We start from the raw sequence: 12,500 nt of genomic DNA, 5'->3' as shown, positions 1-12,500 counted from the left end.
TACAATAGAATAGGCACCCCTCATGTCTTTGTAGCCTAATTTGCATTCGGTTTGCAGTAGTAGTTTAATATTTAGTCACATAGGAGTTGGCTGATTTTTTCCTCGACCACTAGTAGGTCTATACGAACCACGAACATTGTTGACAGTGTAGGTCCCGCCCCTTCCTTGATTTTAATTGGCTAGCTAGAGAGACGTGACATTGACAAACCAATCAGGAACTGAGAAATCAAACACCTTCCGTTTCATGCAAACTCCCTTCCGTTTCATGCAAACTCTCTCACACACACCACTATACTCTCTCACATACACCACTATACTCTCTCACATATACTACTATACTCTCTCGCATACACCACTATACTCTCTCACATTCACTACTATACTCTCTTGCATTCACTACTATACCTTCTCGCATACACTACTAAACTCTCTCGCATACACTACTAAACTCTCTCGCATACACTATTATACTCTCTCACATACACTACTAAACTCTCTTGCATACACTACTATACTCTCTTGCATACACTAGTATACTCTCTCGCATACACTACTAAACTCTCTCTCACATACACTACTATACTCTCTCACATACACTACCAAACTCTCTCACATGCACTACTATACTCTCTCGCATACACTACTATAGTCTCTCACATACACTACTATAGTCTCTCACATACACTACTATATTCTCTCACATATACTACTAAACTCTCTCACATACACTACTATACTCTCTCACATACATTACTATACTTTTTACTCTCTCACATACACTACTATACTCTCTCACATTCACTACTATATTCCTTCACATACACTACTATACTCTCTCACATACACGACTATACCCTCTCATACATACATGTAAAATGACTATAATAGTGAGTGTGCATGAGTATAGTGGTGTATGTGCAAGATTATGATAGTGTGTGTAAGACCAAGTATGAATTAAGGCCTAGACGGCCCCTCATAGATGTCGGCCTCATTTAAACGCAGTGTCGTTTTCATGGAACTTCTCTGTCTGGTCACCTCTAATGTTGTGTGTGTTAGGAGACGTTATGAGCTAGTGGAAACTATTCAGCACTTTGGAATTTAGCTATGCGTGTGTGTGTGTGTGTGTGTGTGTGTGTGTGTGTGTGTGCATGCGTGCGTGTGTGTGTGCTTGTGTGTTTGGTGTGAGTGTGTATGTGTGTGTGTGTGCATGTGTGAGTGTGTGAAAGAATGCCACCAGTAAACACAGAGCAAGCCAAGCTGGAGGTTTACCTTTCGTGTCTTGGTGCTGTGTCGTGTGTGTGTGTGTGTGTGTGTGTGCCATATCTTGGTGCTGTGTCATGTGTGTGCCATATCTTGGTGCTGTGTCATGTGTGTGTGTGTGTGCCATATCTTGGTGCTGTGTCGTGTGTGTATGTGTGTGTGTGTGTGTGTGTGCATGTGTGTGCCATATCTTGGTGCTGTGTCATGTGTGTATGTGTGTGTGTGTGTGTGTCGTATGTGTGTGTGCCATGTCTTGGTGCTCTGTGGTGTGTTGCGGAACCCAGAGGGTCAGATGTGCTATCGTTTTTGCGCCACTACAGGCATATTCGCTTCGCAACGTGTGCATAAAAAAATGGCGAGGTATGTACAAACAGGCCGCGCTGAGGTAAAAGCGCATACTGCCTGTCGCGGGAGCTGAGAATGTCAAGTTGCGCCTAATTAGGTATTCCCCTGTATGTACGAAAACTGTCAAACTGTACAAAAAAATGGTGTTTAGTTGTTAACATTGGTAAATTGAGGTAGGGGGCGGAGAAAGGCGCTGCTTACCCGATGAAGTCCAGGTTTGATAAATACGACGTTAACATCACAGTGTCACAGCATGCGGTTTCTGCAGGTTTGATAAATATGACGTTAACATCACAGTGTCACAGCGTGCGGTTTCTGCATGTTTGATAAATACGACGTTAACTGAAGTGTCACAGCGTGAGGTTTCTGCAGGTTTGATAAATACGACGTTAACATAAGTGGCATAGCGTGCGGTTTCTGCAGGTTGGCCACGGCACTGATAACGCTACATTCGCAAATGTACGTACATCTGGCCCTGAGTGTGTTGCGAAAACCCTCAGTGTGTAACAGTACTGTGTGTTGTGTTGTGGTGTGTAACAGTGGTGTGTGTTGTGGTGTGCTATGTAACAGTGGTGTGTGTTGTGGTGTGTGTTGTGGTGTGTGTTGTGTTGTGTTGTGTGTTGTGGTGTGGTGTGTGTTGTGGTGTGTTGTGGTGTGTGTTGTGGTGTGTGTTGTGGTGTGTTGTGGTGTGTGGTGTGTGTTGTGGTGTGTGTTGTGGTGTGTGTTGTGCTGTGCTGTGTAACAGTGGTGTGCTTTGTGGTGTGGTGTGTGTTGTGGTGTGGTGTGTAACAGTGGTGTGTGTGTGGTGTGTGGTGTGGTGTGGTGTGTGGTGTGTGTTGTGCTGTGTGTTGTGGTGTGTGGTGTGGTGTGTGGTGTGGTGTGGTGTGTGTTGTGGTGTGTGGTGTGGTGTGTGGTGTGGTGTGTGGTGTGGTGTGTTGTGGTGTGTGTTGTGTTGTGGTGTGGTGTGTGTTGTGGTGTGTTGTGGTGTGTGTTGTGGTGTGGTGTGTAACAGTGGTGTGTGTTGTGGTGTGTGGTGTGGTGTGGTGTGTGGTGTGGTGTGTGGTGTGGTGTGTGTTGTGGTGTGGTTTGTGTTGTGGTGTGGTGTGGTGTGTGGTGTGGTGTGTGGGGTGTGGTGTGGTGTGTGTTGTGGTGTGGTGTGGTGTGTAACAGTGGTGTGTGTTGTGGTGTGGTGTGGTGTGTGGTGTGGTGTGGTGTGGTGTGGTGTGGTGTGGTGTGTAACAGTGGTGTGTGCCGCGGTGCCTTGCTGGTGTGTGTAGGGCGGGTGGTGTGTGTAGTCCTGGCGTGTGTGTGTAAGTCTGGTGGTGTGTGTAGTCTTGGTGGTGTGTGTGTAGGCCTGGTGGTGTGTGTAAGTCTGGTGGTGTGTGTAGTCTTGATGGTGTGTGTGTAGTCTTGGTGGTGTGTGTGTAGGCCTGGTGGTGTGTGTAAGTCTGGTGGTGTGTGTAGTCTTGATGGTGTGTGTGTAGGCCTGGTGGTGTGTGTAGGCCTGGTGGTGTGTGTAGTCTTGGTGGTGTGTGTTGGTCTGCTGGTGTGTGTGTAGGCCTGGTGGTGTGTGTATAGGTCTGCTGGTGTGTGTAGGTCTGCTGGTGTGTGTAGTCTTGATGGTGTGTGTGTCGGGCGGGTGGTGTGTGTAGTCTGGTGGTGTGTGTAGGCCTGGTGGTGTAGTTTTCCAGCCCTAATGACTTAATGGTGTGTTTGGGTTTTGATGTCCTTTCTCAGGGGAATGCTGCTTCAGCTCTCACACAGGGGCACAGGAAATGACTTTATCCCCATCAGCATTGCACTGGGTGTGTGTGTGTGTGTGTGTGTGTGAGAAAGAGGGAGAAAGAATGTGAGACATGCATGAAAGAGAAAAGCAGAATGCAGAAAGTTGGGAAAAAAGTAAAAATGTGTTTGAAGTGGAGAAAGGCCTAAAGATTTCCCAAATGTTCCAAGAGAAGTCTTTAAAATACCATTACTAATAATCTGCTCAACCTGAAGAACTATCTAACACACACACACACACACACACACACACACACACACACACACACACACACACATACACACACACACAGGAAAATAAAGTCACTGATTGGCTCACTATCTAACACACATTAACACACACAAAGCACGCATACACAGGAAAATAAAGTCACTGATTTGCTGCATTTAGTGCAGATGTGTTGCTTTCCCATGTCGTGTGTGTGTGTGTGTGTGTGTGTGTGTGTGTGTGTGTGTGTGTGTGTCTGTGTGTGAGAGAGAGAGAGAGAGCGAAAGAAAGGGAGAGAGGGGGAGAATAAAGTAAGAGAGAGAGAAATGTGAGACGGGTCTGATGAGAGACACAGGTGTGTTTCGTTTCCATGAGGAGCCCAGACTCGTGTGGAGAACTCATTTCACTTCACCAGACTACACACAGCCCTTTAGAACTGCAGACTACACACAGCCCTTTAGAACTGCAGACTACACACAGCCCTTTAGAACTGCAGACTACACACAGCCCTTTAGAACTGCAGACTACACACAGCCCTTTAGAACTGCAGACTACACACAGCCCTTTAGTGCAGACTACACACAGCCCTTTAGAACTGCAGACTACACACAGCCCTTTAGAACTGCAGACTACACACAGCCCTTTAGAACTGCATTAGAGCTGCAGACTACACACAGCCCTTTAGAACTGCAGACTACACACAGCCCTTTAGTGCAGACTACACACAGCCCTTTAGAACTGCAGACTACACACAGCCCTTTAGAACTGCAGACTACACACAGCCCTTTAGAACTGCATTAGAGCTGCAGACTACACACAGCCCTTTAGAACTGCAGACTACGCACAGCCCTTTAGAACTGCATTAGAGCTGCAGACTACACACAGCCCTTTAGAACTGCAGACTACACACAGCCCTTTAGTGCAGACTACACACAGCCCTTTAGAACTGCAGACTACACACAGCCCTTTAGAACTGCAGACTACACACAGCCCTTTAGAACTGCATTAGAGCTGCAGACTACACACAGCCCTTTAGAACTGCAGACTACACACAGCCCTTTAGAACTGCAGTCTAAACCGCTGCCTTGTCCACACCTCCACCCTTACCTCTGAGTTAGGAGTCCTCTAAACCGCTGCCTTGTCCACATCTCCACCCTTACCTCTGAGTTAGGAGTCCTCTAAACCGCTGCCTTGTCCACACCTACACCCTTACCTCTGAGTTAGGAGTCTAAACCACTGCCTTGTCCACACCTACACCCTTACCTCTGAGTTAGGAGTCTAAACCGCTGCCTTGTCCACACCTACACCCTTACCTCTGAGTTAGGAGTCCTCTAAACCGCTGCCTTGTCCACACCTACACCCTTACCTCTGAGTTAGGAGTCTAAACCACTGCCTTGTCCACACCTACACCCTTACCTCTGAGTTAGGAGTCCTCTAAACCGCTGCCTTGTCCACACCTCCACCCTTACCTCTGAGTTAGGAGTCCTCTAAACCGCTGCCTTGTCCACACCTACACCCTTACCTCTGAGTTAGGAGTCTAAACCGCTGCCTTGTCCACACCTCCACCCTTACCTCTGAGTTAGGAGTCCTCTAAACCGCTGCCTTGTCCACACCTACACCCTTACCTCTGAGTTAGGAGTCTAAACCGCTGCCTTGTCCACACCTCCACCCTTACCTCTGAGTTAGGAGTCTAAACCGCTGCCTTGTCCACACCTACACCCTTACCTCTGAGTTAGGAGTCTAAACCGCTGCCTTGTCCACACCTCCACCCTTACCTCTGAGTTAGGAGTCCTCTAAACCGCTGCCTTGTCCACACCTACACCCTTACCTCTGAGTTAGGAGTCTAAACCACTGTCTTGTCCACACCTACACCCTTACCTCTGAGTTAGGAGTCTAAACCGCTGCCTTGTCCACACCTACACCCTTACCTCTGAGTTAGGAGTCCTCTAAACCGCTGCCTTGTCCACACCTACACCCTTACCTCTGAGTTAGGAGTCCTCTAAACCGCTGCCTTGTCCACACCTCCACCCTTACCTCTGAGTTAGGAGTCTAAACCGCTGCCTTGTCCACACCTCCACCCTTACCTCTGAGTTAGGAGTCTAAACCGCTGCCTTGTCCACACCTCCACCCTTACCTCTGAGTTAGGAGTCTAAACCGCTGCCTTGTCCACACCTCCACCCTTACCTCTGAGTTAGGAGTCCTCTAAACCGCTGCCTTGTCCACACCTCCACCCTTACCTCTGAGTTAGGAGTCTAAACCGCTGCCTTGTCCACACCTCCACCCTTACCTCTGAGTTAGGAGTCTAAACCGCTGCCTTGTCCACACATCCACCCTTACCTCTGAGTTAGGAGTCCTCTAAACCGCTGCCTTGTCCACACCTCCACCCTTACCTCTGAGTTAGGAGTCTAAACCGCTGCCTTGTCCACACCTCCACCCTTACCTCTGAGTTAGGAGTCTAAACCGCTGCCTTGTCCACACCTCCACCCTTACCTCTGAGTTAGGAGTCTAAACCGCTGCCTTGTCCACACCTCCACCCTTACCTCTGAGTTAGGAGTCCTCTAAACCGCTGCCTTGTCCACACCTCCACCCTTACCTCTGAGTTAGGAGTCTAAACCGCTGCCTTGTCCACACCTCCACCCTTACCTCTGAGTTAGGAGTCTAAACCGCTGCCTTGTCCACACATCCACCCTTACCTCTGAGTTAGGAGTCCTCTAAACCGCTGCCTTGTCCACACCTCCACCCTTACCTCTGAGTTAGGAGTCTAAACCGCTGCCTTGTCCACACCTCCACCCTTACCTCTGAGTTAGGAGTCTAAACCGCTGCCTTGTCCACACCTCCACCCTTACCTCTGAGTTAGGAGTCCTCTAAACCGCTGCCTTGTCCACACCTCCACCCTTACCTCTGAGTTAGGAGTCTAAACCGCTGCCTTGTCCACACCTCCACCCTTACCTCTGAGTTAGGAGTCTAAACCGCTGCCTTGTCCACACATCCACCCTTACCTCTGAGTTAGGAGTCCTCTAAACCGCTGCCTTGTCCACACCTCCACCCTTACCTCTGAGTTAGGAGTCTAAACCGCTGCCTTGTCCACACCTCCACCCTTACCTCTGAGTTAGGAGTCTAAACCGCTGCCTTGTCCACACCTCCACCCTTACCTCCACAGAGCTGCCAGAGCCGCACATTACCTCACGCTAGTGCCATTCATCAGGACTGATGGCTCACACATGCTTCACAGATGGGCCTGGGTGTGTGTGTGTGTTTAGGGCATCGATTATGGGTATTATGTTAAACTTTCTTAATATCTTCAATTATGTCATCACCAGGCGTCAGAGAGCATGCATCTGAAAAAGGAAGTGACGCGTATTGAGGAGGAGCGCATCCAGGTGCTGAACAACATCGAGGAGCTGGAGCAGAAGGTGAAGGACCTGGACAACCAGATGGAGGAGTCCATCAGGGAGGTGAGCGGGGGGGGCAACCAGATGGAGGAGTCCATCAGGGAGGTGAGCGGGGGGGGTGTGTACAACCAGATGGAGGAGTCCATCAGGGAGGTGGGTGGAGTCAGGGAGAGCTAACTGGGTGAGGTCTATCAGGAGTGTGGGTGGAATCAGTTGGTGAAGTGGGCGGGACCCATCATTGATGTGGGGTCTGCCAGAGGGGTGGGCGTGGTTTATCACAGATGTAGGTGGAGTCTAAAGGACAGGTGGGTGGGGTCTAAAGGACAGTTGGGTGGGGTCTAAAGGACAGTTGGGTGGGGTCGGTCATAAGGGTGGGTCGGGCCAGGCAGGCAGGTGGGTGGGGTCGGTCATAGGGGTGGGTGGGGCTAGCCAGGCAGCTGGGTGGTGTCGGTCATAGGGGTGGGTGGGGCTAGCCAGGCAGGTGGGAGGGGTCCGGAGGGGTGGTTGAACAGGAAGGGTGGGGCCTGTAGGTCAGGGGTCCCCAACCTTTTATGTACCATGGACCGATTTGATTCCTATTTTTTTTTCACGGACCGGCGGGGGGGGGGGGGGGGGGTCGGGGGTTCCATGTTCCATATGTGTTGTGCATGCATTACTTGAAAAGAACTAGCTCCATGCAGTTATGTATGAACAGTGAAGGTAACGATCTCTTGTGAAAAACGTGAACTTGAAGAAGTGAAAATTGAACAATATGAACTATGAATATTGAACAACTTGAAGCTACATCTATAAGTGTGAACATGCTTAACAAAATATGGGAACAAAACATGGGAACTAAACGTGCATTACGAATATAATCAGTGGGAGCCCTGCTTGTTTCCCTGCAACAAGAAGCTTCCATCTGGGGGTGATGGAAGACAGTGACACCCTCAGTGTGTTTGAATTGTCCAGTCGATTGCGCAATTTGGTCTTAGTTGCAGTCATTGCCGAAAACCCGGCCTCGCATAGATACGTGGTGGGAAACGTTTTCAGCGCTTTTACGGCTATCTCGGGATATTCTGCTTTGGTTTTGATCGAACAACCCGCCAGAGAGGTTTCCTTATACACACTCTTAAGGCCACCGTCATTTACAATTTCAATCAACTGCTCTTCCTCCTGCGCTGACAAGTTAGGACTATTCGGGATATTGACAAATGGGTTGCGGACCCACTCATTGGTTTGCCGTGGATCTTTGGAGGATGGGAAGTAACGCTCAAACTCATTTGAAAGCGCAACAAGGTGATCGCGCACCAGCTGCGAGAGAAAGGGCCCTGCCTCAGTCTCTCCCAAAACCCCCACTACTGTTTGGAACATATGAAATACACCCCGGTCCACTCGTCGTCCCCACAAATCAAGCTTGGCTTTAAATGCAGCGACTTTATCTGCCAGTTTAAAGACAGTCGTCATTCTCCCCTGGAGTGACAGGTTGAGGTCATTAAGCAACCCGAATATGTCACACAGGTAAGCGAGTTTTGACACCCAGTCCTCATCACTAAAATGTGCAGCTAACGGTGACTTTTTTTCTGTAAGAAATCTCTGCAGCGGCTCTCGCAACTCAAACACTCTGGCAAGTGACCTGCTAAAGATGCTTGTTTTTGTTGCTCATTCTAGCAGTTTAGCTAACTTCGTGTGACACTACCGTTCGCCAAAAACTGATCAAGTGAAGTGAGCTGACCTGAGGCTGCGCAGCGCTGAAGGCAATATGTAAAAGTGTTGAAGGCGGGACAGACAGACGTAAGAAAATAGACCTTGCAAAATGCAAATATGCGTGCAATCAAACAACTGCATATAGGCCTATGCCATGTAAAAACGTGACATTATTGCGAATTAAATTTAGTTTAGATTGCATGCATTTTTTAAAAAACTCATGTCGTAGGCTACGGCCCGGTTAGGAATGTCCCGCGGCCCGGTGGTTGGGGACCGCTGCTGTAGGTCGTTGGGTGGAGTTTTATGTATGTTGCTGAGCTTACTTCAATTTCTCTCTCCCCCCTTTTTCTTTCCCCCTCTCATCACTCTCTCTCTCTCACCCTCCCTCCCTCCCTCTCTCCATCTCTCCGTCCCACTCTCTCTCCATCTCTCCATTCCCGTCTCTCTCTCTCTCTTTCTCCATCTCTCTGTCCCCGTCTCTCTCTCCCTCTCTCCATCTCTCCGTCCCAGATGGAGGTGGAGAAGGCTCTGCTGGAGGGTGAGCAGGACTCTGAGATGGTGCAGCTGCAGCGGGAGCGCGAGCAGCTGGACAAACTCAACGAGAAGATGTCCGCCGTGGAGAAGAACAGCGCAGACGACAAAGCTCAGGTAACCATGGCGACAACACAGCTCCGCAGGGACACTACCTGGCAACATACTCAACTTTAAGAGAAAGAGAGAGAGAGAGGGAGAGAAGGAGAAAGGAAAAAAGGGAGGGAGAGGAGGAGAAAGGAAGAATGGAAATGTCAGTTTCATGCAAATATCCATTTTTGTCTCATCCATAACGGTGTAATTTGATCAGTATCAACTCGTAGACGTACTCAAAGGTTGACATTAGTTAATGTGTTATGTTATGGGTGCGCAGCATTGCTAGTGGCCATACTCAAACGCTGACGCTAGTTAATGTGTTATGTTATGGGTGCTAATGCTAGTTAATGTGTTGTTTTACGGGTGCGCATCGCTAGTTAATGTGTTATGTTATGGGTGCTGACGCTAGTTAATGTGTTGTGTTATGGGTGCGCAGCGCTAGTTAATGTGTTATGTTATGGGTGCACAGCGCTAGTTATGTTTTGGGTGCGCAGCGCTAGTTAATGTGTGTTATGTTATGGGTGCGCATCGCTAGTTAATGTGTGTTATGTTATGGATGCGCATCGCTACTTAATGTGTGTTATGTTATGGGTGCGCATCGCTAGTTAATGTGTTATGTTATGGGTGCGCAGCGCAACTTAATGTGTGTTATGTTATGGGTGCGCAGCGCTAGTTAATGTGTTATGTTATGGGTGCGCATCGCTAGTTAATGTGTTATGTTATGGGTGCGCAGCGCTAGTTAATGTGTTATGTTATGGGTGCGCAGCGCTAGTTAATGTGTTATGTTATGGGTGCGCAGCGCTAGTTAATGTGTGTCATGTCAGTGTTTCCTCTAGAATTTTTTTTAACAGAGGTGGCAGCGCCCCACCCCCCGGAGGAAAACAAGTTAGCATGAAAAAACTGGTCGGGTGTCACTCCCGGCTTCCGGGATGTTTTTTTTAATTCTAGTTGCTAATCACACAATTTAGCCTAATGTGACTTGAGAGGGACAGGATTTAGGAACTAAGAAAGGCCCATCTTCTGTCTGACTCACGTCACGGTAACCCATGCATTAAACCACATTGTCACTTGAACGCTTGAACATACCGGTAGTTCACGACAATGGAGAAACGCTTAGCTTACTTCGTTTATGACAGAAATTAAGTTTTGTGCCAACACGTTGTAAAAACACAACCCACAACAACCCCTTTATTTGGTGCAAATCTCCTTTACTTTATAGTCCGCGATTCACATTAGGCCTACTAGGCCATCACCGCGAGTGCATACAAAATGTTTCTGCAATTTACCTTTGTTACTACCAGCAGCCGTTGCTTTTTTTACTGCGTCGATTCGCAATTGAGTGTGCATCTAATGTAACAGCGGTGTCTTAGCGGAGACATCCTCTCCAGTTTCATTTCTGCTGTTGTTGCGAGCGAGCTTAGGCCTATAGACTACGAAATGGAAAATACTTTATACGATCAGCTTCAGAAATGAATGGGTTTTCCTTGGCTTGTGCTACACCTTTCCACCAAGTTTGCGAAAATTTTAGTTTTTGCGATGTTGACAAACATGCGTAGCACATGGAAGCTCTTGATAGCGCATGCCACTAACGTCTATAAAAACAATATATTTATGGAATAAAACTAGACAGGTAGGCCTACCTCGGATTAGCATTGCTGTTTATTCTTAAAATGCAATTTTCAGCAGCCAGCGGAGGGCATTTAGCCTACTAGATAGATAGATAGATAGATACTTTATTGATCCTCAAGGGGAAATTCAAGATTCAAAATTCAACTATGCTTCCGGACAATATTTTGCGTCTCCCCTAATTCTGAAGCAGTGGCACCGCTAAATGAAGAGGAAACACTGAGAAGAAAGTTAATGCTTTAAATAGGCTACATCAACACAATATATAATATGTGAACTGAAACTAGACGGGCCATAATAACCTGTGACTAGTTTTAGGCTACTTATTGTTAAATTGCAATGTGAGCGGCAGCCCACTTTCTATTTTCTTTCTGTCGCTCACTCAAAATAGGACTCAGTGGAACTGGGAAGGATAATAACCAGCTACTGTTAAATTGCTCAGTGGAACTGGGAAGGATAATAACCTAGGCTACTGTTAAATTGCTCAGTGGAACTGGGAAGGATAATAACCTAGGCTACTGTTAAATTGCTCAGTGGAAGGGCATATTTAACGGATTCACTTCCCCCGATGTAATGTTTCAATTTGATTATTAAATACAAGACGAACTGAAGATGGAATCGGTTCATTTTGTACGCTATACTTTGCTGGTTAGCCTACAAATACAGATAACCTAAAAGGGTATGCGTAGCGTTTTAAGGTGGGACAGTGCGCTGCATTAAAACGAGCTACGTTCAAATTCACGTTGGCATGGAATGTTTTATTTATCAAAGAATAACCGAACGACCAAACTCACCAGCCTACTACGCACGCCTGTGTAGAGACTGACTGAAGCTAAGTAACTTGAACAATGGAACTGGGAAGGAGGGGATAATAACCTAGGCTACTGTTAAATTGCATAAAACACTACAAAAGTGGAAGGATTGCCTTTTATAAAATAGCCATATCATCACATAACCCTAATGGACTAATTATTTGTTCTATGTTTGAGTTTGATTGAGCCTTTTAAAAAAAAAAAAAAAATTACTATCCACTGTTCATACTTTAGGAATGAGAGGTGCTTGTATTGTGTTAAAAACATTCTCAATGTACAAATCAAATTTTTTGCAACTTTAATTAAATGTGGTAGTTGTTACAAACAAGGTGTTACGGATTCAGTAAGGGTAAGGTACCAAAAAAAGGCACCGATATTGGTTCAAATGCGATGGGTACCCAACCCTAGTCCTTTGTGCTACTTCCTTGTTTTGTCTGAAGGCGCACCCTCCCCCTCCTCCTCCTCTTCCTCCTCCTCCTCTTCCTCCTCCTCCTCCTCCTCCTCCTCATCCTCATCCTCCTCTTCCTCATCCTCCTCCTCTTCCTCATCCTCCTCTTCCTCCTCCTCTTCATCATCATCCTCCTCTTCCTCATCCTCCTCTTCCTCCTCTTCCTACTCTTCCTCCTCATCCTCATCTTCCTCATCCTCCTCCTCTTCCTACTCTTCCTCCTCCTCTTCCTCCTCCTCCTCCTCTTCCTCATCTTCCTACTCTTCCTCCTCATCTTCCTCATCCCCCTCCTCTTCTTCCTCATCCTCCTCCTC

The 12,500-nt window shown here is 47.5% G+C and overlaps 1 protein-coding gene across 4 annotated transcripts in view; it reads left to right on the top strand.

Moving 5' to 3' along the window:
* phldb2a (pleckstrin homology-like domain, family B, member 2a) overlaps positions 1 to 12,500 on the top strand; it is a 91,019-nt gene that overhangs the window by 49,974 nt on the left and 28,545 nt on the right. For all 4 annotated transcript variants that reach the window (XM_076273727.1, XM_076273726.1, XM_076273728.1 and 1 more), the window contains 2 exons: positions 6,916 to 7,050; positions 9,184 to 9,321. In XM_076273727.1, the coding sequence (XP_076129842.1) occupies positions 6,916 to 7,050; positions 9,184 to 9,321 (273 nt within the window). The remainder of the gene's footprint in view (positions 1 to 6,915; positions 7,051 to 9,183; positions 9,322 to 12,500) is intronic.

Source organism: Alosa pseudoharengus, unplaced genomic scaffold (genome assembly GCF_046254945.1).
Source record: "Alosa pseudoharengus isolate Yale_2024_CS ecotype anadromous, Long Island Sound unplaced genomic scaffold, YU_APseudo_1.1 YU_APseudo_1.1_scf_8, whole genome shotgun sequence".
NCBI lineage: Eukaryota > Metazoa > Chordata > Actinopteri > Clupeiformes > Clupeidae > Alosa > Alosa pseudoharengus.
The sequence above is the reverse complement of the archived record's forward strand: the minus strand, read 5'-3'. Positions and strand labels throughout refer to the sequence as shown.